We start from the raw sequence: 25,785 nt of genomic DNA on the forward strand, positions 1-25,785 counted from the left end.
ACCACATCAGAACGACTATTATTCGCAAAATAAAGTACAATAAATGCTGGTTGAAGATATGGGGTAGGAGAAACATTTATTCATCGTTGACGGGAGTGTAAACTGATAGAAAAATTATAGGCATCTGTACCAAGGTGTCTCAAAAAACAAAAAGACAGTTATATGACCCTCCTATCCATCCACCACATCTGGGCATATACCCAAAGTACTCTACATTCCACCAAAGAGGTACTTGAACATCTATATTTGCTATTCTTTATTCACAGTAGCAAGGAAATGGAGCCAGCCCAGATGTCCGTCAACAGTTCAATGTTTAATGAAGATATAGAGTATACACATGATGGAATTTTACTTAGCTATAAAGCAAAAAAATTCTAAAGTATGCATGAATGTGGATGGATCTGTAATTAAGCAAGGTACTTAAAATTCAGAAAGACAAATACCACATTTTCTATTTTGTATGTGGACTTGGGATCTTAATGTGCATATATATGTATGTATGTGTGTGGGGTAAGGGTATAGGTCATGAAACTAGAAAGATCAAGAGAGTAGGAAAAAGTAGTACTGAAGAGGATGGTAATAGAACATAGACGACATGAAAGCAGGGGCCAGGCAGTGGTGGCGCACGCCTTTAATCTAAGCACTCTGGAGGCAGAGGCAGGTGGATTTAGATGAGCTCTATGCCAGCCTGGTCTACAGAGTGAGTTCAAGGACAGCCAGAACTATTTCACAGAGAAACCCTGTCTCAAAAAAAAAACAACCCCCCCCCCAACCACCACCTCCCCACACACAAAAAAACAAAAAACATGAAAGCAGGAAAAGAGTTCACTGGGAATGTAGAACTATAAAGAGAAAAAACAAAAGCAAACTATATTTAAAACCCAGTACTTCATATGGCAATTAAAAAGAAAAAAAAAAAGAAAAATACAGTCAGATATGGTAGCATTGCCTATAATCTTAGCATTCAGGGAGCTGGGGCAAAAGGATTATGTCAGCTTCGTTAAAGATGCAGCCCCTAGTAGTTTAACCACACCCCAGGCCAGGCCCATCCCAAGGCTGGATAGCTAGGCCACACAAACGCAGGTGGGGAGGTGGCAGGGCAGGGGTACAAAAAAAGACAACTCAAAGTTGGGTGGGAAGGGAAGGGAGGTGGTTATGGAAGGAGCTGGGAGAAAGTGAGTATGTGCAAAATACATTGCATGACATCTTCAAAGAATAACATCATATTGTGTAAAAATCATTTAGCATATCCCCGACCAACAAACTACACCAGTGTAATAGGAAGCAGCTAACAAACATGAAATGAATGAACTTATCAGGTCTCCTTACCTGACACATTTGTGGTCATTTGTCTTGAGGTTATGGTCATTTTGAAAACTGGAATATTTCACTGAGTTCATGCTTTTCAAAAAACTTCTCTAGTTAGAAAACAGACTTATTGCATATACATTATGTTCTCTAGTTCAAATCTTAAGCTATTTTAATGTTGTCTCTCCATTAAGGTGACATATTGTTAATCAGAGCTTTCCACTCTAGGGCGCAGTCTATATAGAGTGACTATTAACTTAATTTTATGTATGAATAAATCATGACAATTTCCCTAGTTTACTATCACTAATACATAAACAAATATATCACATAAAATGGTTTAAAAATTCTGTCCCATGGTATAAAATTTCTGCCAATTAACAGCCCATTGTTCATTATATCAACAGTTCTCAACCTTCTTAATGCTGTGACCCTTTAATACAGTTCCTCAGGTTGTGAATCCCAACCATAAACATTTTCATTGCCACTTCATAATTGTAATTTTGCTACTGTTATGAACTGTAATGTAAATAACTGATATTCAGGATATTTGATATATGATTCTCAAAGGGGTCACAACCCACAGGTTGAGAACCAGTGCTTTATATAAAAGTATTAGAATCAGCATGAAACACTAAATGAAAACAACTAAATGAGCATTAACTGGACATTTGAATAACAGTGGTAGCTCAATACTGACTGTACAATTTGGAGGAAGTCCTTAGGGACAAAAAAATTAAAAGCCCTATCCAATTTTAGATGTATTGTGAGTTACATGTTAGGAAAAAAAAAAGGTTAGCTTGCTATTAATATACAGCAATCTGCAAAAGCACGGGTTATTTCTTATGCCTCCTCTTTCATGCCCTATTCACACTACTCTTCCTCCTACTCTTCTTGAGAGTGCTTTCACACTATGCTCAAGCCATCTTCCTGATCCAGCCTCTTGAGAAGCAAGGATGAGAAGTATACTCTATTGCATATGCTAGTTTCTTCTGAAATTAATACTCAAGAGTAACTTTTAAAAAAAATGTTATTAAAATCTGAATTCCTTAGAATATTCCCATGTTTTAAGATGGCTAATAGTAAATTATTTATAGGAGGCACTTGCACATAAGTTCTGATAAAACTTAAGCTGGTTGAAACAATTTTTAACTGTATGTAATTAAAAACATTTACATGTATTTATTTGGTGTGTGTGTGTGTGCATACATGTACACCAAGATACGTATGCAGTGGTCACACAATATATTGTAGGAGTCTGTTCTCTCCTTCCACCTTGTGGGTCCTGAGGATTGATCTCAGGTTGCCCATCTTGGAAGCAAGTAACTTTACCTGCTGAGCCATCTCAAAGGCTCAACATACATATTTTTAAAAAAAATTTAGAATATATAACAAGTATTTAACTTGTTTTTTTTTTCAGTTTTTCAAATATAAATGTACTATGTGCTACAAAACTATTCTAACTTTAAATTTCAAACTAAAAATTCTATCTTTTGTTATTTATGTTAGTGCATTAAGTATCAACTAGAGTTACCTAAGGCAATATCTCTGATAAAGTGATCTAGTTCTACCAGGTTACTAATGTTTAACTTTTTAAATTATTATTTGAGTTTTGGTAAATGTTTAGAAACTTAATCTCAAAAGAAATTTTCATCATAATGAGAAATATTTTTATTTTTATTAAATACAAACAGAAATGTTTTTATTATTGCTTAGTCTATTTCTTCATTTTACTAGGTTCCTTTATACTATTCTTTACACTACAGTAAAATCATATAACTGTCCAATTATTAGACTCTGATTTTTAAACCAAACTTCAAATACACACTAAATGACAACGTGCATGTCAAGTAAACTTGGTGTCAGAAAACATGGGATATATGAGTCTGTATCAGAGCAGCAGTATAGCATGGGAGGGAAGGCAGGTTAATGTTTACATCCTCCTAAGAGACTGACTTGGGCCCTCATAATTCACCTGGCAAGAACCCTAGGTAGAAGGTACTAAGACTTTCACTGCCCCCCCCCCCCCCCCGTTCCATTCTTTAACACCTCAATTATATGCATAATAGTACTACAAAAAGATGGGAAACAGCTGAGTCCCACCAAGCTTTCCAGTATCATTTCTAGGAACCAGTCACCAAAAAAGAAGCAGAAAGCATTAAATGAGCATAAACTTCTAGTATTGTGAATTCTTATGTCACAAGATATTAACTTGTAGCATAGTACATATTTTTAATTCATGTAATAAATACACAAAATTATAAAAGGATATCATATCCAAATCTCAGCTTATCTTCAAGTTTCAAAGTGATGTAAGTCTGCTCTGGTATCCTTACATCATTCACAAAAGTCTACAAGGAAGAAAGAAAAAGGTTATATTACATATGAAGTATTAATTCTCAAATTCATCAACCTATTACTCAAAAGTACTTATTGTGAAGTGCATCCTAATATGTACCAAGCAGCCTACAGCATAATTATTTTATACTAAACCCTTTGTCAATATTACTGGTAACAAAAAGCAGAGTGAGACCAGGAGAAATTTTGACACTTGGAATTTTTCTAAAAATGAAGTCAGGAAAGCTCTTAATCTGAAGCTGGAAACTTGTACAGAATAAAATACAAAACTCTAAACAGCTTTGGGATTTTTAGAAATTTTATTTGCAAGGATTAACATTTTATCACATCATTCTCAGAAACATTCCACTTAAAACATTTTATTACATTTGTTTATTTATTGTGTGTGTACGTGTACACATGTACAATTTTATGCATGTGGAAGTCAGGGCATCTTGCTGGAATTTGTTCTCTTTTCCACCATGTGGGTTTTGGGAATTAAACTCAGTTCATCGGCCTTAGCCACAAGCATCTTTAACTGCGGAGGCATCTTGTGGTTGCTTTACAACTGCCATGTGGGTCCTTTGGATTTTTCTATGAATCTAAGATACATTATGGCATCTTAGTAAATGGATTTTTTCTTTGTGTTGAAATTCTGCTTTATCTTCACCATGGTATTTTATTTTTACTCAATTATTTCTAACAATGCTGAAAATTAACAAAATAGCAAGACAAATAGCAGAATTACCTAGAAAGGCACTATCCAATATGTCATAATTTCCCAATCAAACAGCATACACTACTTGTATTTTCTTGTAGGCTTGTAACAAGAATTAAAATTAGTTTTGATAATGCATTGTAAATGTAATCTAGTGTATTTAAAACATACTAGCTCAAGAAGTAAAATTAGTAAGGTATTTTACAGATATGTGTAAGTCATTGGAATTTAGACTAGTCAGTCATATCTCAAGTATTCAATGGTCGCTAATGGCTAAGGATAGTGAAAAGCCCAGACAGAAGAATAAGGCAACGGAGACATAAATCATCATTCTGTCATCCTTCAGTTTCTTACTGCAATGCCTGACATGCATTAGCTTTCCAAGAAGACATTTGGAGATGCTACTTTATAGGGTTTTTTCTTTCCTATTTTTTTAAAAATGCTATTAAAGAGGACAGCTGAAACACCCAGTTTAAATGTCCACTGAAGCAAAGGGAGGTAAATAGAAAAAAAAAAATACAACTCAATTACACAATGAATAGACAAGAGCACTGCAGGTGATGACAATGATGATATGATCATAGCACAGACAAAATTATCACACTGTGTATCTTCAGGAAATGAAGATAATTCCAGCTCACTTTTCTTTCATCCAGAATCAACAAGAGAAAAGAGTACTTATAAGAACAAAAAGAAAACAAGACAATTTCACCCTGTTAGTCATTTAATAAGGACCATGCAGTATTTCCCAACAAGAACCTGAATAATTTAGTTTTAAATTTTAATGTTTTATTTACCTCTCTCTCTCTCTCTCTCTCTCTGTGTGTGTGTGTGCATGTATATGTGCTCATCAGTGCTCCTGTTTGCAGAGGACAGAGGTCAACTGCAGACATTGCTCTTCACAATCCATCTACCTTGTTTTTGAGGCAAAGTGTCTCACTGGGAACCAGGACTTGCCGATTAAGCTGGTTGTGCTAGCCAGCAAGTGCTGGGAATCACCTGTCTCTGCTCTCCAGTGCTAGGATTACAAACATGCAGGTAATCACACTCAACCTTTTATGTGTGTGCTGGGGACTGAACTCATGTCCTCATGGATGAAGAAAGGGAAACAGGCCTAGGCTGGAACCTAGGCTGTGTGTAGTAGCACAGTAACAAAAGACAGGATGTGATCGCATGGTAGGGGACAGAGGCAGGTGCCCTAGTGGAAGGAGGTTGAAGATAAACAAGGCTCTCACAGAGACACTTCAACAGGCTCACAGAAATGTGGGCCACCAAAGCACAGCAACAAAATCAGTTTCAACTCTCGCTGCCTTATTTTAATAATCATTTCTGGTGGTAAAAACACATATTCAGATCCCTTGGAAATACGCTTTGTGACAAGTTAAAAGAAATAAGAGTGGAAGTGATATTTCCAAGTTGAGTTTAGAGGGTAAATGCTTTTCTTAAAAGTAAAATAATGAAGGCAAGATAAAGTCGCTCAGAGGGTAAGAATGTTTGCTGCTCTTGCAGAGGACCAGAGTTCAGATCCCAGCAATACATCGAGCAACTCATGACGACCTGTAACTTCAGCTCTAAGGGATCCAAAGCTTTTTTCTGGCCTCCATGGGTATCCTCACATACACATGTCCACATACACATGCACATAATTAAAAAAAAACCATTAAAAAAACAATATATGTACAATAATGGATTCATTGAAAAGTATATAGGTTTCTGAATATTAAAATGGTCTTAGCTAAAACAACTAAATCATAATAGCAATAAATTAACACTTTTTGAATGCTTACTGTATATTAGTTTAGATGTTTAAAATTATTTATTTCATCTTTACAGCAAACTATGAGGTATCATTTTATTTCTATTTTTAAAACCAAGGAACAGAGATACTACGTAATTTTTCCTAAGTTACACCACTAGTTAAAATTAAAACTAGGCTCGCAAAAAGCACTTCATTGTTTCCAGCCTACTTCTGGCATTATTACCTTTACTTTGATATTGAAAATTCTGGAGTTATAATAGTATTAAAAGTACACTGGACTAGAGAGAGAGTTTACTGGTTAGAAGCACAGGATGCTCTTGTAGAAGAGGCAAGTTCTATTCCCAGCACTCATGTGGTGTCTCACAATCATTTGTAACATCAGTCCCAGGGGATCTAATGCCCTTTTCTGGACTCTGTAGGCACTGTGTATGCAAATGGTGCACAGACATACATCCAAGCAAGCACTCTTACACACAAAAGCAAAATCCCCACCCCCAAAGTACACGGACTGTGGATCAAGTACTCTCCTGAATAGTACATGATAGCAGTTCATAGAATTCTTATAGTATTTGCCATAGAGTCCTTTACGGAATGTTTGGGCTGTCAGGTGACACATTCATCACTCCTGTAACATGTTAGAGTTCTCTAGTGAACACATAGTCACATATACAGTCACACTTAAGATCCTTACAACAATACTAGAGAAAAGCAATTATCTCCAATATTTTATAGTTGAAGGACAATATATTTTAAATGGTATCTTCATTTTAATGAACTTAAATGTATCACATTTTATGCAATATAGGAGATAATACCAGTCTATATGAAGAAACTAAATTTTTATGAAATAAAATGTTTTGCTACAAGTTATTCTGTTAATAAAGTCTAACTATGAAATTCACATTCATGGGCTGATCTTAAGTTCAAACTGGGGATGTTCCTCTTCATAAGTTACTATCTTTCATAAAATTATTGCATATAATCAACTGATAAAAAGATAAGCCTAGAAGTTCATATTTCAAATGAATATTAAATGTAACAAATAACAATATTAAAAGATAACAAATAATTCTATTTGATCGTTCTTTTGAAAGATTAATACACTGATCTAATTATTTAAACAATTCTATCAAGACATATAAGAATAGCACTGTGGTTGAGAGGCAACTTTCTGAACTTGAATAATATTATTTAACTATCCCACATACAGAAAATATTAAAATTTTCTTCTACAAGGTCCTTTGGATTGAAAGTTAATTCAATTACATACATACAATCATATATATCATACATAATTATTATATATAATTACCATAAACATAATTCAAACACACACACACACATACACACACGCACACACACACACACGGGATTCATGAACTGTGTGAAGGTCTGGGTACTGTGATTATAATTATAAAAGCTAAAATCATACAAATCACCCAGGAATTTATAATCAAGCACAAAATAGATATTAAAACACAGGTTTTCAGTGTACAAAAAGAAAAGAAAAAAAAGTTAGCCAACAGGAGTTGTGAATCCACACTATTAACATACATCCTTTACTCTATAGCATGTGCTGCCTACTTTGTTTTTGTTTGTTTTAATTCTTCCAGCATGTTAACATTAACCAGTTTATGTTCCTAAATGCAAGGGCCTTCTCTTTGATCCCTTAAAGAAGTTTTACTCTTTAAAAAGAATAGAGAATGGCAAGACAAATAGGCCAAAGAAAGTCTAACCCATTTGGACTCCTGTCTGGAGAGGAACAGAACCGCAGGAAGACTCTGCAAGAAGTTCTGGAGGTATGCCAAGGGGAAAGGTGACAGTCTATATAATGGTTCAAGTCACATGGGAAGAATTTCAGTACAAATTTGAAGAATGCAAACTTAATTACATGTACTAGAATCAACAGAATAGCTAACTAAAAACTTCATTCAAATAATCAATTTATAAGTCTTTTAGTAGTAGGCAAGTTAAAAACTGAAAAAAGTTTTATTCATGCATATGCTTTTCATGTGTTTAGTGTGCATTTTCATGGCAGCAATTTGCAACACTCAAAATACAAGCGGTTCATTAAATTTCAGGAGGATATAATATCAAAGATAAAATATTTGCTTGTTAGAAGAGCTACAAGAAAATTAAGACATTGAAATAATTCAATACATCAATAGTCTTGCACGTCCTGTGACTATAAAATATTCTGCAAAATGTAGAGAGATCATATGGAAATAAGAAAAAACTAACACAGTTACACAAAGATATCTAAAAAGACAAAGAAAAAGCAGCAAAAGCAAATCCTATTATTCTGATAATGTATGTGTGTGTTATAGTAAATGTTTAGATCCCTTGTTTTGACTCCACCCCTAGACTACAGGAGGTCGTCCAGTATGTAGCATCAAATCTACCTTTCCATTCTTATTTTTTTTTCTTTCCAGCTTTTGAGACAGGGTTTCTCTGTGTAGCCCTGACAGTTCTGGAACTCACTCTGTAGACCAGGCTAGACTCGAACTCACAAAGATCCTCCTGGCTCTGCCTCCTGAGTGCTGGGATTAAAGGCGTGTGCCATCACTGTCTTATTTTCTAAAAGTGAGACTGTATCTCTTGCGCCCAAAAGTGTTTTACACATTTTTACCACCAGAACCTTTTTCTGTTTCCCCACACATGAACTGCAATCACATAGTGAGCTCAAACTTTGGTCTCATCTCCCTTAAGAAATCTTTATCATACATCATGTTGAATTCCTTTCTTAATTCCTCTATTTACTCCTTAGCTTCTTCTACATATGGCTTCAATGTACAAAGCACCATTTACGAATTTACAAGGGAAAGACAAACAAAAAAGGGGGAATATAACAAAGAAGGAATACAACTTTATTAACATTAAACAAGTATTCAACCAAAGTAAAAACTACACAGTTAACTTACCCCATTAAGGCTGCCTAAATCTTTCACCAAATGTTCATCCATAGATGCATCATAATTGATTACTGCATGCTGCTTATCCACACTACGGGACTAAAAAGAAAAACTTTAAGCTAATAACTACAAAAAATACTAAAATAAGTAACAAAAAAGATTTTTACCTTTATATACAATATTAATAGGACAGTTAATAAATATAGGGATAGATCAAAAAAGTAGATTAAATGAAATCTGTGTTATGATACAACATAAATTTGGTATCATTCCCTAAAAACATAAAGTAACTAAATTTCTAAAATACTTCTTCCAATAAATCCACATTTTAAATCTGAATTTAAATTAACTGATTTTGTTGGATGTATCAAACTACATAGTTTAAAAATTGTGAAATTGTTACACAGAAATCCAATAAATTCTTTTATATTTTACCTATCTTATTGTTAAGAAAATGTTATCTTGCAGGATTTCTTCCTTTAATACTGAATATAACACAAACTGCATAAGAAACCCAAAGACTTAGATGATAAAAAGGGACAAAATGAGGCATTCTCTGAGCAAATTTATTTTCACTTCAATATAAATTCTAAAACTGGAATTTTTAGAAACGAATTTCTCTATAAATACAGCTAAGTGTACCTATATATACATGTTCATCCCACAGGTGCACACATTTCTCTCTTTTAACCTTTCATTTTTCAAAATATAATCCTCAAAACATAGAACTTATTTACGGATAATACGAGGGTGAAAATTAATTAAACTTACACGAGTTAGGTGAGCCAGAAAATTAAAGTCTGATTTTTACAAAGTGTATCTACTATCTGACTGAATACTCTAACTCTGTAAAGGGGAAGACAGCTCGTGATGCCCAGTTGAAGCTTAGAGCTTGCATACAGAGAAGGCTGACACGTTACCTGCAGCATGAGCTCACAGTCATCTCTTCCAACGAAAATCATCTCTCGTGGCAGCCTGTGGCGAGTGCCTCCACTGCTCACCAAAAACCAGGATGTTAAGCTCATTTCTGCTTAGCTTCTGAATCCTTAGCAAAGCTACATCATCCTGCAGATGAAGAAAAGCACATTAGAAACTCTTTCTTCAGTATCTAGCCAGCATCCCTGTAAGTAGGCCTAAAACAGAATTGCCTTCATCAACATTTACACCCAATATAAACCATATTCTCATCAGTATTATAATCCAGAAACTCCACTAAACAGTCCAGTTAAAAAAGAAAGAATTAAAGCAAATAAGTAGGTGGTCAATTAATAAATTTTTATTGTATTTCTAAAAGGCTTCTAGACTCAATCTGTAATTTCCAAGTAAATACATCTAGTAGTATAATAACATAAAAAGCAGCTGTGTTATACAAATACGTCTTACAGAAAATGTCTGAGAAAGAATGAAACTGAGAAAGTAAATCTGATATCTAACTAGACTAACTCTGGAATTCAAAGACATTGCTTATCTACCAAGTGTAGAGACACTGAACACGATTTCTACAATATAAAACTCCAATTCCTTCGTCCTCCCTCCCCTCCACTCCCTTCTCCCTGGACCTTGCTAAACAGATCAGGGTAGCCTTGAGATCAGGCCTTTCCTCTTGCTGCTGCCTCCTTAGTGCTGGGATTACAGGGGTGAGCCACTACTTTATTTGTTTCAATACATTTTTCCTAGAGTAGCAATTCTTCAAACTTTTGGTTCTTAGGACTCTAGTACAAAAAAAGGCCCCCAGGAGTACTTGTTTACATGGGTTATGGTATACCTGAAAAGTTGGTATTTGTTTCACTTAAAAGATAACAAAGAAATCTCACTTAAAATTACTAATATTTGTAGAAAGCTTCATTTCCTAACCCCCTCTCCAATGAGAAAAATAGCACTACTTAAAATATGGGTTATCTTTTAAACATTTGGATTAATAGAGAAATTTTCCTATCTTCTTGAATTTATTCTACCACCATAATTTTGAACTAAAAATATGTGAAGGAAAGCTGTTTTTGGAGTGGTAAAAAAGGGTTTTGTCTTAAAACATTTGTAGGGAGTTTTTAAAGATACTAATAATAACTATACAAAGCCAAAGTTTCTTGATTATATACAATATGGGAACTCCGCATGAATTATACACAAATTCATCTTCCACTCATACATCATACATTGTTCTTTTAAAAAAATATGGTTTTCAGAATTATGTAGATCTTCAAAATGCTTGACTCTTTCATTTACACTACTTTAAAACTCATTCATCAAATATTACCACCCATCTCAAGAGAAAAATCTTTAATAGTAGGTTGCTACTAAGCTCACAGGAAGAATTCATTATCTCAAATTATGTCCTTGACACCTAAAATTTTATCACTGAAAAGAAAATCCTGTCACTTTTTCTTGGGTTCATTTTGACAAATACTTAGCTCTACTTTAGCAATCTGCCAATCATTGACATAAAAGTGATGTTTTATGAAAGCATGGCCCTAGTTCAGTTTACAACTTACACAGCGACACAAATTATTTCTTGGAGACAACCACAATAGTCTGGCACAGAGTGTAACTGCTCTCTCTAGGTACTTTCCTCTGGTTCTGAGAATACTGCAAAGGTATAAATTCAAGGTCAAGATTTAAAATAGTCACTCACTGTTACTATTTTATGAGGTAATCTTGAGTAAAGCTGGTGGATTTTAAAAACTTTTTAATGGCAGCTGTACAACAGGATGACTTCAGCTACCTCTGGTACAGTCTGGTCCAGTGCCTTAATCTGTGCTACTGAGCTTAAGTGTACCATGTGTGCTAACTGAAATGCAACAAGAAAGGCAGAAAGTCCTTTGATATCACTAAACATCTGGTCCCACGGACCACTGAAGGGATTTCTTTCAGGAATCCCCCAAGGACTTGTAGACTGAGATTTTAACAATTACTGTCCTATGGAATGTAGCAGTGTCAGGAACAAACTCAAGCTCTGGAGTCAAACAGATCAGTGGGTAAGTCTGAATCCTGTTCTACTACTTTTACTCTGCATAGCCCTAGGCAAGGTAGGTGTCATGCTCCTTCGTTTCCTCTTCTACACTTAACAGTCATGATAGCACCTACTCAAGTTTTGTCTTGGGAATCCAAAGAATATTTTCATTTTTTTCCCTAAGATGTATACTATGCTACATTTGAATAGGAAATAAACTGTAATGGAAGGAAGCATTCTACAATAAAATACAGGCATACATTAAAGCAAACACTGTACAATGTTCTGGGGGAAATCTTGTTTATTATATGTTAAAAGTCACTGTCTTAGTTTGTTTTTTGTTACTGTGATAAAACAGAAGACAAGCAACCTGGGCAGGAAAATGTTTATTTGGCTCATAGACTGCAGTGCATCATGGAGGAAGCCAAGACAGGAACTCAAAGAAAGAATTGGAGTCAGGAACTGAAGCGGAGGCCATACGCCATACAGGCTTGGTCAGCCTGCTTTCTTACACAATCCAGGACCACTTTCCCAGGGGTGGTCCATAGTAAGATAGGCCCTCCGACATCCGTTACCAATCATGAAAATGCTGCACAGGCTTGCCTACAAGTTCTCAATTGAGGTGCCTCTTCTTAGGTGACCTTAGTTTGTGTAAAGTTGACAGACAAACTAACCACCACTGTCATGTACACATATATAATGCACACAACGCTTACCAAAATTAGCAAGTAACTTTGTATAAGTTAAAACAATCAAATCTTAATACTTTCTCAGCTTATTTAATCAGTTTGGTTGACTTAAGTGGTTTAAGTCTCCCAGTCCCCAACTATTCGATGCAGATAGATGATCTTAGTCTTACACATTCTTTCTGTCAAACTGGTGTTTAGCATTTCTTTCACTACTTCAGAATACAGTCTCCATGGCCATGTCAACAGAGAACCAAAACTTAACTAAAGGAAAATCTTTTCTGGAAATACATTACATAATTTATATACTCCATTTACAATGAAGAACAATTTTAAAACACTGAATAGTAAGTAGGTCAATAGTTACATACTTTTTAAAGGGAACAAAAATGAAAACTACAGTACAACATATTCAAAAGAAATCAACTCAGCTTAAACAGCAATCTAAACCACAAGGACCAAACATGGACAAAAAGAACAACTTCTTAATGTAGAAAAATCAGTTTAAACATGCACCATTCTTTTGTTATAAAACAGCTTTTAACTCTCATCTGCTGTAAGACAGTCTTTAAACATTTCTACAGCATGACACCTAATATTATAACTATGTAATATATGACAGTTGTATTTATGCAATTATTACAATTACATAAGATAATGTAGTTTAAATGGCTTTTTATAAATCTTATTTGTCTTTCTATGAAGCTTAAAGTTAGAGAATAGACATGTTCTAAAATAAAAATATAATATTCAATACACAGGATATTATATTCTTTTGTAGGCTAAGACAATGACCTTTATTCGCTAAATATCGTTTCTTCTGAGGAATATAATATAACATAAGGCTACATTCTCTGTTTTTCTCTAAGTATCTCTAAGATAGATTTACTATCATTCCCCCAGGTACTTCTATCTTTTTTTTTCATGTGTATATGTATATGTGGTACATTTGTGTTGACAGGTTATATAGCAAGACAAAATGTAGAGATCAGAGGTTGATGCTGGTTATCTTTTTTGATCAGTATTTAGTGAGGCAGGTTCTCTCACTGAACCTGGAACTTTCCAGCTAGTTGAGCTAGCCAGACTTGCACCAGGGATCCCAGGCATGTACCTCCTAAATGCTGGGATTATAGGTAGGTCATCCATGTGGGTTCTCAAGCAATTTCAAAAAGGGCAAGAGACACAAACAGACATTTCTCAAAAGCAGACATGTAAGTGGCCAACAGTAAATGCCGGGGAAATGGAAGTCAAAACCAGAATGAACTATACCACCTGAATCCATTAAATAAGTACTGTCAAAACCCCCAAAAGATAACAAGTACTGGTAGGAACTGTAGATGGGAATGTAAATTAGCACAGCTATTATGAAAAGCATTATGCAGGTTCTTAAATTTCTTCAAATAGAGCTACTGCCTGGTGCTGCAGCCCCATTTAAAGGTATATTTATACACAAAGGAAGTGAGATAGATGGGAGGAGCGTTTGCATTCCCAAGTGTACTGCAGCACTAACCCCAACAGCCAAGAAACAATACAACCCAAATGTCCACACACTCATGAAGGCAATATAGTTCAACTATAATAAAGCACGAAATCCTGGCATTCGATAGAGCATTGGTGGAAATACAGGCTCTTGAGTTAAGTGAAATAAGCTAGGCACACAAAAGCAAGTATTATAAAATCTCACTGGTATGTACAATCTGAAAACATTGCTCTCACAGAAGTAGAAGATATAATGATGGATACCAGAATCTAAGAATGGCAAGGAGAGGGGAGATGAGAAGGTAGTTGATCAATGACCATCTAATTTATAGTTCAATGGAAGCAAGAAGCTCTGATATGCCATTGCATAAAGTGACTATAGATAATATAAATTCCAAAACACTAGAAGAAAAAAAAAATCAATGTTGAGGAGACAAGTTCAACTCATTTAAATGCTATATACCAAGTATCTATGTATTAAAACATAAGATATACGTAAATATATACAACACACCTATTGAGAAGCCTACCAAATCCAGGGTTGCTAGGGCAAACAAACAAAAGAATCTTGCTTTAGGGAACTAAGTCCCGGAGAGAATGCTGTGCAGTTAGATGGAAACAGGAAGCTGTCCTTATTCTAAACTGGATGAGGACATGTGATGATCCCACCTGTGTCAGCAGAAGGCCAAAACGAGTTTCTTCATCTCTAGCTGTGAGAACAACCTTTCACCCACCATAACTGTGTGACAACCTTCTTCCCTTCTCTTCACCATTCCCCACCTGCATCTCCCCCCACCCCTTCTCTCTGTAAGAGATCAAATCTAATCTACAGCATGTTCTATTTTTAATGAATGAAGGAGCAGTGATGATTCTACCAGAAATCTTAATGAGCAGGAAACCTGGAACTCTTTAGAGTCACCTAACTTCTGTTACTGAGTAAATCTCGTCCTTACTTTCTAGTTATGTTCCTCTTTAGCAAGCAATCTTTCAAGTTTATCTTGCCACATAGGACTTGGCTTTTCAGCAACTAGATGGCAAAGGTTTAACATTCAAGTAGATGTAAACACTACCTAGCATCACAGTTACACTTTCACCTTCCTAGAACTATAGTAAGTTTTAAAATTGGATTTTCCTGTGGGATCAGTTCATCTTAGAATCCAATGGACTAGGATTTTAAAACTTAAACTCTGAAGCCTATAGAGACCAATCAAAATCTCTCTGCAATTGTCAAGCAGAACACACAGCTTCATTGAACTATACATTCCAATAATTTATATTTTAATTCTGTTTATGTTAAAAATGTTGGTTGTTCTTAGAATCAAATGAAATGATAGTGCAACCTATCATAACATCTGGCAATCTAGCAGGCAGCTAAAGCAGTTCTAAGAACAAAGTTTATTATTTTTATCATTATTATTTTGTGTGTGTTAGATGAGCCAGGAGCGGTGACATGCCTTTAATACCAAAACTCCAGAAGCAGAGGCAGAGGCAGAGGCAGGCAGATCTCCGAGTTTAGGCCAGCCTGCTCTACACAGTTATACTCTCCCTCAAGAACAACCGACCAAAATAACACACAAGCAAGGCTTTAGAAAACGACCAAGTGGATGGAGGAAAAGCCTTTGAGGCCTCAACTCTACACAAAGAACTCTGGGCAACTGAGGAAAGCTGGAAGTGGGAGAGGTGGTTTTCCTCAGGGAGGAGCACACTGATTAGGTGTGCAGTGCCAAATAGCCCTGAAAACATACAAGCAACACTACAGGAACTAAGGAGGTAATATGTAGGAATATAAATGCATATACAATTAATGAAAGAAGAGGCCATGAATTTGAAAGACAGCAGGGAGAGGTATATGGGAGGGTTTGGAAGGAGGAAGGAAAGGGAGAAATGTAATCATTCTAATATCAAAAATTAATAAACGTAAAATAAATGATAAAAAGAATCCATACTTTAAAAATAAAATGCTCTAAACTCAATTTCAGTAGAACATACTCTCTCTCAAGATTGGGGCAGAAAACATATACAGACTAAAAGAATACATCAATGAATCAAGTAGAGTAGGTTCATTGAAAAACTGAACAAGCATGACAAACATTCTAGTCAAACCATCAAAAAAAGAGAGATCAAAGTCAACAAAATTTCAAATGAAAAAGCTGTTGTTACAAGAGGCTCCAATTCTATTTAAGAGAATCATTAGGTATTTATAAAATGTACATCTGAAATACTCAGGAAAATCAGAAGAAATAGATAAAATCCTAAACACACATGAGTTGGCCAAGTTAAATCATCACACACTGAGAGTGATTTTGAACAGAGTTCTGAAACTTCCACCTTGCCCTCTCAAGTGCTAAGATGACAGGCATGTACCACCACATTGGGACTAAGCCCAGGACCTCCTACATGCTAGGAAAGCACTCAACTCAAAGAGCTACATCCCCTTCCTATGCTGAACTTTTCCAAAAAGACTATAGCGCAGGCTGCAATACCAAGAACTGACAAATGGATCAACACAGGAAACTACTAGCAGAGTGAAGACATAAGTCCAGGAACAAAAGAAAACCTTTGCCAGTTATACTCAGAGCAGAAGAGTAATATCTAGAAAATACAGAGAACTGCAAAAAATTAAACACCAAAAGAACAAATCTTCCAATCAGGAAATGAATAATGAACTGAACAGAACATTGTAGAAAGAAAAATGGCCAATAAACATTTTTTAAATGTTCAGCTGTCAGTTTGGTCATCAGAGAAAAGCAAATTAAAATGACTTTTCAGATTCTATCTAGCTCTAGTCAGAAAGACAGATTAAGAACACTAATAAATGCTGGCAAGAATATGAAGAAAGCCAAAACCTTACTTAGTGATGATGACAGTATAAACTAATATAGCCACTAAAATCAGTATGGTTTTCTAGAAAAATAAAAATACCATATGGCTCAGCTACATCACTCCTAGGTACATACTCAAAGGACTTTCAAGTTTTACCCCAGAGATACTTGTGCATTCATTTTTACTGCTGCACTATTATATTAACAATCAACTAGGACGTGAGGCCAGCCTAGGTGTCCACTAACAGATGTGGTACATGTCTACAATGTAATCTTATTCACCATAAAAAATAAAGCCATGTCATTCACAAGAAAATGAATATAGCTGGAAATTACTATATTAAAGAGAAAGTAAGCCAGGCGGTAGTGGCACACACCTTTAATCCCAGCACTTGGGAGGCAGAGCCAGGTGGATCTCTGTGAGTTCGAGGCCAGTCTGGTCTACAGAGTGAGATCTAGGACAGGCACCAAAACTACACAGAGAAACCCTGTCTTGAAACCCCCCCAAAAAATAAAATAAAATAAAATAAAAATTTTAAAAAGAGAGAAAGTAACCCAGACTCAGAAAGAAAAACACCGTATTTGCTGTCATATGTGGATTCTAGATTTTAATTTTGTTAGTGTTCATGTGGCTCATGAGACTGGGAGAAGGACTATGAAGGGGTGAGGAGTTTGGGGTAGGAGGAAAAACAGGTTACTAAAGTATATGTTAAAAATGTGGAATGGGATCTAGGAGGTAGAGAAAGAGAAAGTGCGGGGGTTAGGGGAGGGGAATAAAGGAAGATCAATGAAAAAAAGTATATATGAAAATGCCAGAGGGAAACCCATTACCATATTGTTATTTAAAAAATTCTAAATGCTGCTTATAGTTACATGTAATTCAAATTGAGAACTGATGTCAAGAGGGGTCTGAGTGAAGTAAATTATTATAATGGAGTTTTGAGATGGACAATAGCATTGCCACTAGGATGAGTAAACAATGGGTTTACTTTCTCTCTTTTTTAAAATTTTTATTTTATTTTATTTTATTATATTTTGGGGGGGGTGGTTCAAGACAGGGTTTCTCTGTGCAGATGAACTAGGAAATAGTGTATTAGACAATCCATGCCAAAAAACTGACGTCTTTACAATATATACCTAATGTATAATTGATGCATGCAATTACTTGAGCCAAGTCACATGTTAAGGATAGTCCATCCTTATGCTCTGGAAATCAGCTGGCTGATTCATCACCAGATGGCTTTACACGGATTAATGTTCATCTTACCCTACAATTTCTGCTCTTGCAGAGAAATAAATAGCAGGCTATCAGTCTTCAGAGCGGAAAGGGCTTTTCTCTAACCTTTTTATTTTAATAAAATATTATCATTTATCATGTGACAACTTTTTTTCAGTTATTAGGAGGTAGGAGAGACAATGACCTCTAAGGACCACTGACTCCCTGTTTGCAGAGTATATATGTTTTTTTCCCTAATAAAACAAATGAAAATTTAAAGAGGAAAAAGTGATAAATTTTACCTTCCAAACTTGTCCTTTGACCACCAGTAAAACTCATAATTAAATAAATGTAGTAAGCCTGAACTAGCTCATAAGACTTTATAACTCATACTATGTCACGCTCCCCTATCATGTCAAACACTTCAAAGAAACATGAAAAACTTTAACTAAAGGCACACACTTTTGGCCCTGAGTTCAGGGTCTAACAGAAAATACATTTGAAACTCTTTGATTCTGATGTCATGTATTTGAAAATGGAAGAAATGGCTATAGCTGAATTTCACATATGGACTAAGGATCAAACAAAATGCCACTCAGGTTTCAAAAGCAAATAGACACAATTTTCTGTGACCCTGTAATATAAGAGAATAGCACTGTTTAACCATTTACCATGTACTGGACATTTTTCTAGGAATTTTATATGTAAGAAATGGACACATATTAGTATAAATATATTGTCTTAACAAAATCCTGGTTTTCTTGAAAATGAACGCAAATATTATACATCAATTCCCAAGAATACTTCAGTATTACAGATATTTGAAAAAATTAATACATTTTCTTCATTTCCAAGTTCTAAATATTACAGCTATAAGGGGGAAAGTGGAGAATCAAGACAGAAAAAATACCTAATCTTATAGAAGCAAAGATAAACAAATAGCTAACTAAACTAAAGCGGTCTCCCTGACAGTAGACAAAGAAACAAAGAAAACAACCCAAACAGAAAAGGATGATGTAGCAGTTTAGGGTGGTACTCTTTGGCTGGACGGTCAGAGGATGACGTAGCTCTGGGAAGTAACATAGACGTACAACATTGAAAATTTCAACTCTGCTGTATAATTAACTTGAGCTGGGACAGATAATGACAAATACTCTTGGGAAAACTTCATTTACTTTAAACTCCACCCTCATTTGTACAGTCCCTCACAAAAAATAAATCTGCAGCTGTGCTGTTTTTGGATTCCTACCAAGATACTGACTCCACACTCATGTGAAAAACTCAGCAGTAAGAATAGTTTTTGCAAAAAATTGCTCTCATATTCATGATGAATTTGGAATAAATGCTCCAAATTTTACCTTTATTTTCTGCCAAGTAAATCAAGGATTCTTTTTTAAAAGCAATTAAAATAACTATAGACCAAGAACAAATGTAATCTACAACTTATATTTGAAATAGCATTAATATTAAAAGGTCCTACTTCCCAATAAAAATTATGATGGCATTCCAAGTATTGAGCCTTATGATGTATCTAACTTCAGTATATATTTTCAAAAGAAAACGTCAATTTGATAAGAAAAGCTAGCAACTTAATAAACTTCCTTCCTAAAATCACTTTTATTAAATCCTCAATGTCCTGCTAGAAAAATGCTACACCTTTGCATGACTGAGGTATTAAAAGTTCTTTCCAAGATCTCTGTGCTAGCTTATGAAAAACGTAAAGGTTTTTTTTTTTTTTAGAACCATGTAACATTTGTTAAACAGGTGGTTAGTGGCTACTATAGTTACTCAGCTCCACAAATAGAAATCACATGCTTATTTATATGTATTTTTTATCTATAATAGCAATATGGATAAGTTGATAATTTATGTAGAAAAGGAAATTTAGTCCTAACCAAAAGAGCAGAAAGAGCTTTGTGCTTTCATTTCCAAAGGTAGCAGCAAAGAATTTACAAATAAATTAGTAAATTAGAAAACAAATGAACTCTTATCTATTTCAGCTAAATTCTGAATCATCTATTAGTCTGTTCTTTCATAGACTAGACTGTATTCTTTTGGCTTTCCACCTTAAGGTGATTAGGCTCATCATTATCCAAGTCCATGAGGTACCTATTTAAGAATTCACTGAAAACAGTACAATGTGATCATTTCTGAGAAGGTACAATAGAGATTTTGTTAAAAGGGATAATCCCCAAACACAGCCAGCACAAAATACATGGCTGTATTATTTCACTTGGACATCAACTTCCATAATTTTGAGGCAGAAAATAGCTTAAGTAGATAAATGATTACTGGTATCAATAGTCAATACATAGCAAACAATGTAAGTGTTCATGGGCCAATAAACAAACAAAATATGGTACACACAATTTTTAAAAGGAAGAGAATTCTGATGCCTGCTATGGTACAGATCAACTTCAAGGGCAATGTGATAAGTAAAATAAGCCATTCACAGAAAGGTAAGCACTATGTGATTTCAACTATAAGGGGTACTTTCAGTAGCAGAAATTGTAAAGAGAGAGTAGTAGTTGTCAGGGCCTGGGGATGGAAATCACTGAAGGAGTTAGTGGTTAATAGTTCTATATTTCAGTTTTATGGATGAATGGTGGTGATGGTTGGTTAGTATAATGTATTATTAGACTTAAATGCTTAAGATGGTAAATGGTATGAAATATGTCTCTTATAATTTTTTGTTTTGTTTTGTTTTTTTTTTGGTTTTTTCGAGACAGGGTTTCTCTGTGTAGCTTTGCGCCTTTCCTGGAGCTCACTTGGTAGCCCAGGCTGGCCTCGAACTCACAAAGATCCGCCTGCCTCTGCCTCCCAAGTGCTGGGATTAAAGGCGTGCGCCACCACGCCCGGCGTCTCTTATAATTTTTAATTGGGGAAATGTTACTTTCCCCCATTTCTCATGTGTGTGGTGTCGATGTGAGTGCACATGGGTGCACATACATGTAGTGGCCTGATGTTAGTACTGGGAATCATCTTCAATTGCTCTTCTACCTTATTTATTGAAGTAGGGTCTTAAATTTAAACCAAGAGTTCACCAATATGGCTACTTTAGTAATCCTGCCTCCAGGGCTTGAATTACAAGCAGACTTCCAGAGTTTTAGGACTCTGAACTCCATTCCTCATGCTTGCTCAGTCAAGTGCTTAAATCAGTGAAGTGATGGGGATGACGTTCTGTATGCTGTAAATAATGTGTTGTTCTGATTGGTTGATAAATAAAGCTGTCTGGCCAATGGTGAGGTAGAATAAGGTTAGGGGACATTCTGCCGGGTGGTGGTGGCGGTGGCGGCGGCGCACGCCTTTAATCCCAGCACTCGGGAGGCAGAGGCAGGTGGATCTCTTGTGAGTTCGAAGCCAGCCTGGGCTACCAAGTGAGTTCCAGGAAAAGGCGCAAAGCTGCACAGAGAAACCCTGTCTCAAAAAAAAAAAAAAAAAAAAAAAAAAAAAAAAAAAAAAAGGTTAGGGGACATTCTAACTGGAGAGAGAAAGGAAGGAAAAAGACAGAGCAGGGAGATACTGCTAGGAGAAGCAAGATGTAAAGATACTGGTAAGCTACAAGCCATGTGGCAAAATATAGATTTATAGAAATGGGTTAATTTAAGATATAAGAATTAGCTAGCAAGAAGCCTGCCATGGCCATAGTTTAAAAATAATGTAAGTCTGAGTGTGTCTATTTGGGTCTGAGCAGCTGTGGGGCCACAGGACCCAGCAGGACACAGGAAAACTTTCAGTTACAAATGGCACCAAAACGTGGGGCAAGAGTTTCCACCTAAACCCTGCAAAAGCTTACAAAAAAAAAAAAAAAAAAAAAAAGATTCTAAAACAGAGTTAAAAAACAGCTTCCTACTTGTGTCTCTCAGGCAAACCGTGAGCTACAGTATGGCGGGTTCACAGGGGTGTGTGGGTGTGAATGCAGCATGGTGGATTCCCGCTGCAGTACACAGAGGTGTCTCCAAGCTGCACAGTATGCTGCATGGTGGATATAGCTTTTGCTAGTACAGACAAAAAAAGGGGGGGGGGCGCTTTAATGGAGGCATAGACCCACTGTTTCGTAGGGTTGGTGGTATGCATGGCTCTCAGAGCTGGCAGTAAATGCACCACTGCCATGTTGAAAAGCTGAGGTGGGAGGAGTCAGCAGCCAAGGTTGCTGCTTCTCTGTCCTAACCACTCTGCAGTTTAAAGCAACAGATTCACAATACAGATTCAGATGAAATAAACCCTAAACAGTTTACAATGCGTGTAAAAATGTACGTAGGCTTGTAAAAAAGAAGAAAAGGAGGCTAGACAGTTAAATAAAGAGTTTTAAAAAATAAAGTCTTTAAAGAGAAAGTTAAAATAATATAAAAAATAAGCCACATAAAGATGGAAATCACACACAGAGTCTGGATTATATTGTCTTTGGGATTTTTAACTGCAGAAAGACATTGATTGTAAAGGCTGCTAAGTTAAACCAATATGTGTATTTTAAAGATATCTTGATTTTAAAATCTATGTCTAAGTGGTGTATTTTCCTTTGTATCTCCTGTCTCTACAGTCCCTCCTTAGGGTGGTCGAGAACCCATTGTAGCCCTGCAGGCGGGGCAACTGGCGCCCAATGTGGATACGTTGCTTTGGAAAAAGAGGTTCTGCTTTTGTTTCCACAGAAGACGATAACCTATGGATTACTTCCAAGCTAATATGGTTTGATCAAGGAAGACCCCCTGAGAAGTCTCCAGATGTTGCAACATCCAGAACAGCTTCAAGGCAACTGGCTCAGACAATGAAGCCTCATAGACTATTCCAGTCAGGACTTGACCATAATTCTTAATTTTCTCAGTATCCCCCTAAGACTACCAGTGTCCTCTATCAGGAGGAAGTAGCCTAGAAAACTATGCCCACCTTCCCCAAAAATGTATTATGGATGTTTGTCTTTGTTTAGGTTGTTGGTTACAAATTGTTATTGGTCACAGTCAATATCTTTCTAAAGAAAAAAAGGGGATATGATATAAATATGATAGGATGAAAGGGTAGATTATTGAATCTACTTTTAAAGAACTTGTTTAAAAATGTTTTACATTGCTATGGATTTTAGTTTATTGATACAAATTTGGAGTTGATTTTGTTATACTATATATGTATTTCTGCTCTTGTTTAAGGTATCATGTTTATGTAACTCATTTAAATTGTAATGGATAATTAAGAAATACAGATTAATAATTAGTCATCCATGATAATCAAACTTTTAGTCATGTTAGTTAAGTTTTCTAGGTATAATTTGATAAAATTCAATTAGGTAGATAATCTTCAAACACTTCAAAGACCTTTAGAATATGGCATTTAAACTATTTTAAAAATTTAGACTTTCTGGACAATGAGACACGTCTGCTCCTGGCAGCACCAATTTACTTCAGAGAGAAAGATAGGCATCAAAGAAACTCCATATGGAGTTTATCTTCTTCTTGGCAAAAATAGCCATTTGGGCAGGAAACTGTTCTTGCCTGGACTGCTTGACAAAATGTTGTATCGACTGGACATGCAGGACCCAGAGGAAAGTGACCACTGAACTTTGCAAGGTGAGATGGTCCTTCAGGTTCCTGCTTCACAGAAGAAACTTCAAGACATTCTACAGAACACAGGAAGAAGTGACTGAGAGACTCTAGGCCTGTCGGCTGAAGATGAATGCCCCAACGTTGCAGAGGAACTTTGGATGACTGTCCAGGCAGACAGCTGTTTCTGTCATTCTAGATTTTTGGAAGTTGCTTACAATGCTCTTCCTGTTTACTTAGATGATATTGTATCCTTCTGAGGTCTTTGATGTAGTTGAAAGCTAGATAGTTATAATTATGGTTTTCCTCGGTTATGATAAGAGATAAGTAAGTTATGAAACCTTAGGCTCACAAATATAGGATAGATAGGATATCTTCTTTAATCTTGCCAAATACAAATAGACTAGATATTGTCTGTCATTCTAGATTTTTGGAAGTTGCTTACAATGCTCTTCCTGTTTACTTAGATGACATTGTATCCTTCTGAGGTCTTTGATATAGTTAAAGACTAGATAGTTGAAATTGTCCTTGGTTATGATAAAAGACAAATTAGATATGAAACTTTAGACTCACAAATATAGGATAAATTATTTTCTTTAATTTTGCCAAATACAAATAGACTAGATATTGTAATTGTAATTCTTGCTTGATAACTGTTTTGCTCTATGTAATTTTACTATGTTAAAGTTAAAAACCTTTCCTTTAAATAGAAAAGGGGAAATGATGGGGATATTGTTCTATATGCTGTGAATATGTGTTGCTTGGATTGGTTGATAAATAAAGCTCTCTGGCCAATGGTGAGGCAGAATAAGGTTAGGTGGGACATTCTAACTAGAGAAGACAGAGCAGGGAGATACTGCTAGCTACCGCCAGAAGTAAGATGTAAAAATATTGGTAAGCTGTGGTAGTATTCTAATTGTACTGAAATGTGATTTTGATTGTATGTTAATAAATAAAGTTGCCCGGGGGTCAGAGCTATTAGAGCCATAGCAAGAGTGTGGCGGTGGTGGCACACGCCTTTAATCCCATCGATATCTGTGTGTTCAGGGATATAGCCAGCATTGGAGACATATGCCTTTAAGACCTAGGGGGCTGTACATTCAGACAGTGACGAGGCAGTCACGTGTTTGGGTTTACAACCAATGAGAAGGCAGAACAAAATACTTTAAATAGACGAACAGACAGGAAATAGAACCCTCATTCGGGAAGCTGGGACACCGCAGGCGGAAGGGTGAGATTTTAGCTCTGAGCTCTGACCTCTCGGCTTTCTCTTTTGCATTGTTTCTGTGTTTCTTATTTAATAAGACGGTTGGTTACATCTATATCTTACAATCAAAATCACATTTCAGTACAATTAGATTACCACCACAGTAAGCCACAAGCCACATGGCAGAATATAGATTTATAGAAATGGGTTAATTTAAGATATAAGAGTTAGCTAGCAAGAAGCCTGCCATGGCCACAGTTTAAAAATAATATAAGCCTGAGTGCGCTTACTTGGGTCCAAGTGGCTGTGGGACCATGGGGCTGCAGGACTGGGTGGGACACAGGAAACCTTTCAGCTACAGTGAGCCATTTCCTTAGCCCCAAAATTAATAATTTTTACAACAATTATTGTTAGGAAATAATATACTAACCCTGGGTGAACTCATGTCAACCCTACCACCAATTAAACAAAACTCTTTACCTTCCAAAAAATGGACTTCAACCCCACCTTTCTTTCCTCCTCTTCAACCCCTTTCTCTTTTTCCTATTTCAATCTCTATATACTACTACATAGCATGCATATCTTTCAATTTCTTTGACTTGCTGCTATGGTTTAAATGAAGGTATTTGTTTTAGTTTGGATCTTAAATGCCCTCCAACAGTCTCATGTGTCTGAATATTGTCTGCAAAGTTCATGAAAACTTTTGAGGCATGGGGCATAGATGGCAAAGGCCACTAAGGCTTTTGAGAGAGTTTTTTCCTCTATGATCTAGCTCTCTGCTTTCAAATATGCCAACTCATGAAGAAGCCACACCCTAAGCTCCTGTTATCATGAGCCAGGCCATTTCAGCTACCAGGCCTATG

The 25,785-nt window shown here is 35.9% G+C and overlaps 1 protein-coding gene across 23 annotated transcripts in view; it reads right to left on the minus strand.

Moving 5' to 3' along the window:
• Window positions 1–25,785, minus strand: part of Cep170 (centrosomal protein 170) — a 102,888-nt gene that overhangs the window by 64,544 nt on the left and 12,559 nt on the right. For 10 of the 23 annotated variants that reach the window (XM_076548290.1, XM_076548286.1, XM_076548284.1 and 7 more), the window contains exons 2-4: window positions 9,955–10,099; window positions 9,044–9,133; window positions 3,578–3,659 (exon numbers count right to left, since the gene is read on the minus strand). In XM_076548290.1, the coding sequence (XP_076404405.1) occupies window positions 3,578–3,659; window positions 9,044–9,133; window positions 9,955–10,059 (277 nt within the window). In that variant the 5' untranslated portion in view covers window positions 10,060–10,099. Of the gene's footprint in view, window positions 1–3,577; window positions 3,660–9,043; window positions 9,134–9,954; window positions 10,100–14,660; window positions 14,845–25,785 lie in introns of those variants that run through there. The other 13 variants (XM_042258669.2, XM_076548280.1, XM_042258666.2 and 10 more) reach the window with 7 other exon arrangements.

This window comes from Peromyscus maniculatus, chromosome 11 (genome assembly GCF_049852395.1).
Source record: "Peromyscus maniculatus bairdii isolate BWxNUB_F1_BW_parent chromosome 11, HU_Pman_BW_mat_3.1, whole genome shotgun sequence".
Taxonomy (NCBI): domain Eukaryota; kingdom Metazoa; phylum Chordata; class Mammalia; order Rodentia; family Cricetidae; genus Peromyscus; species Peromyscus maniculatus.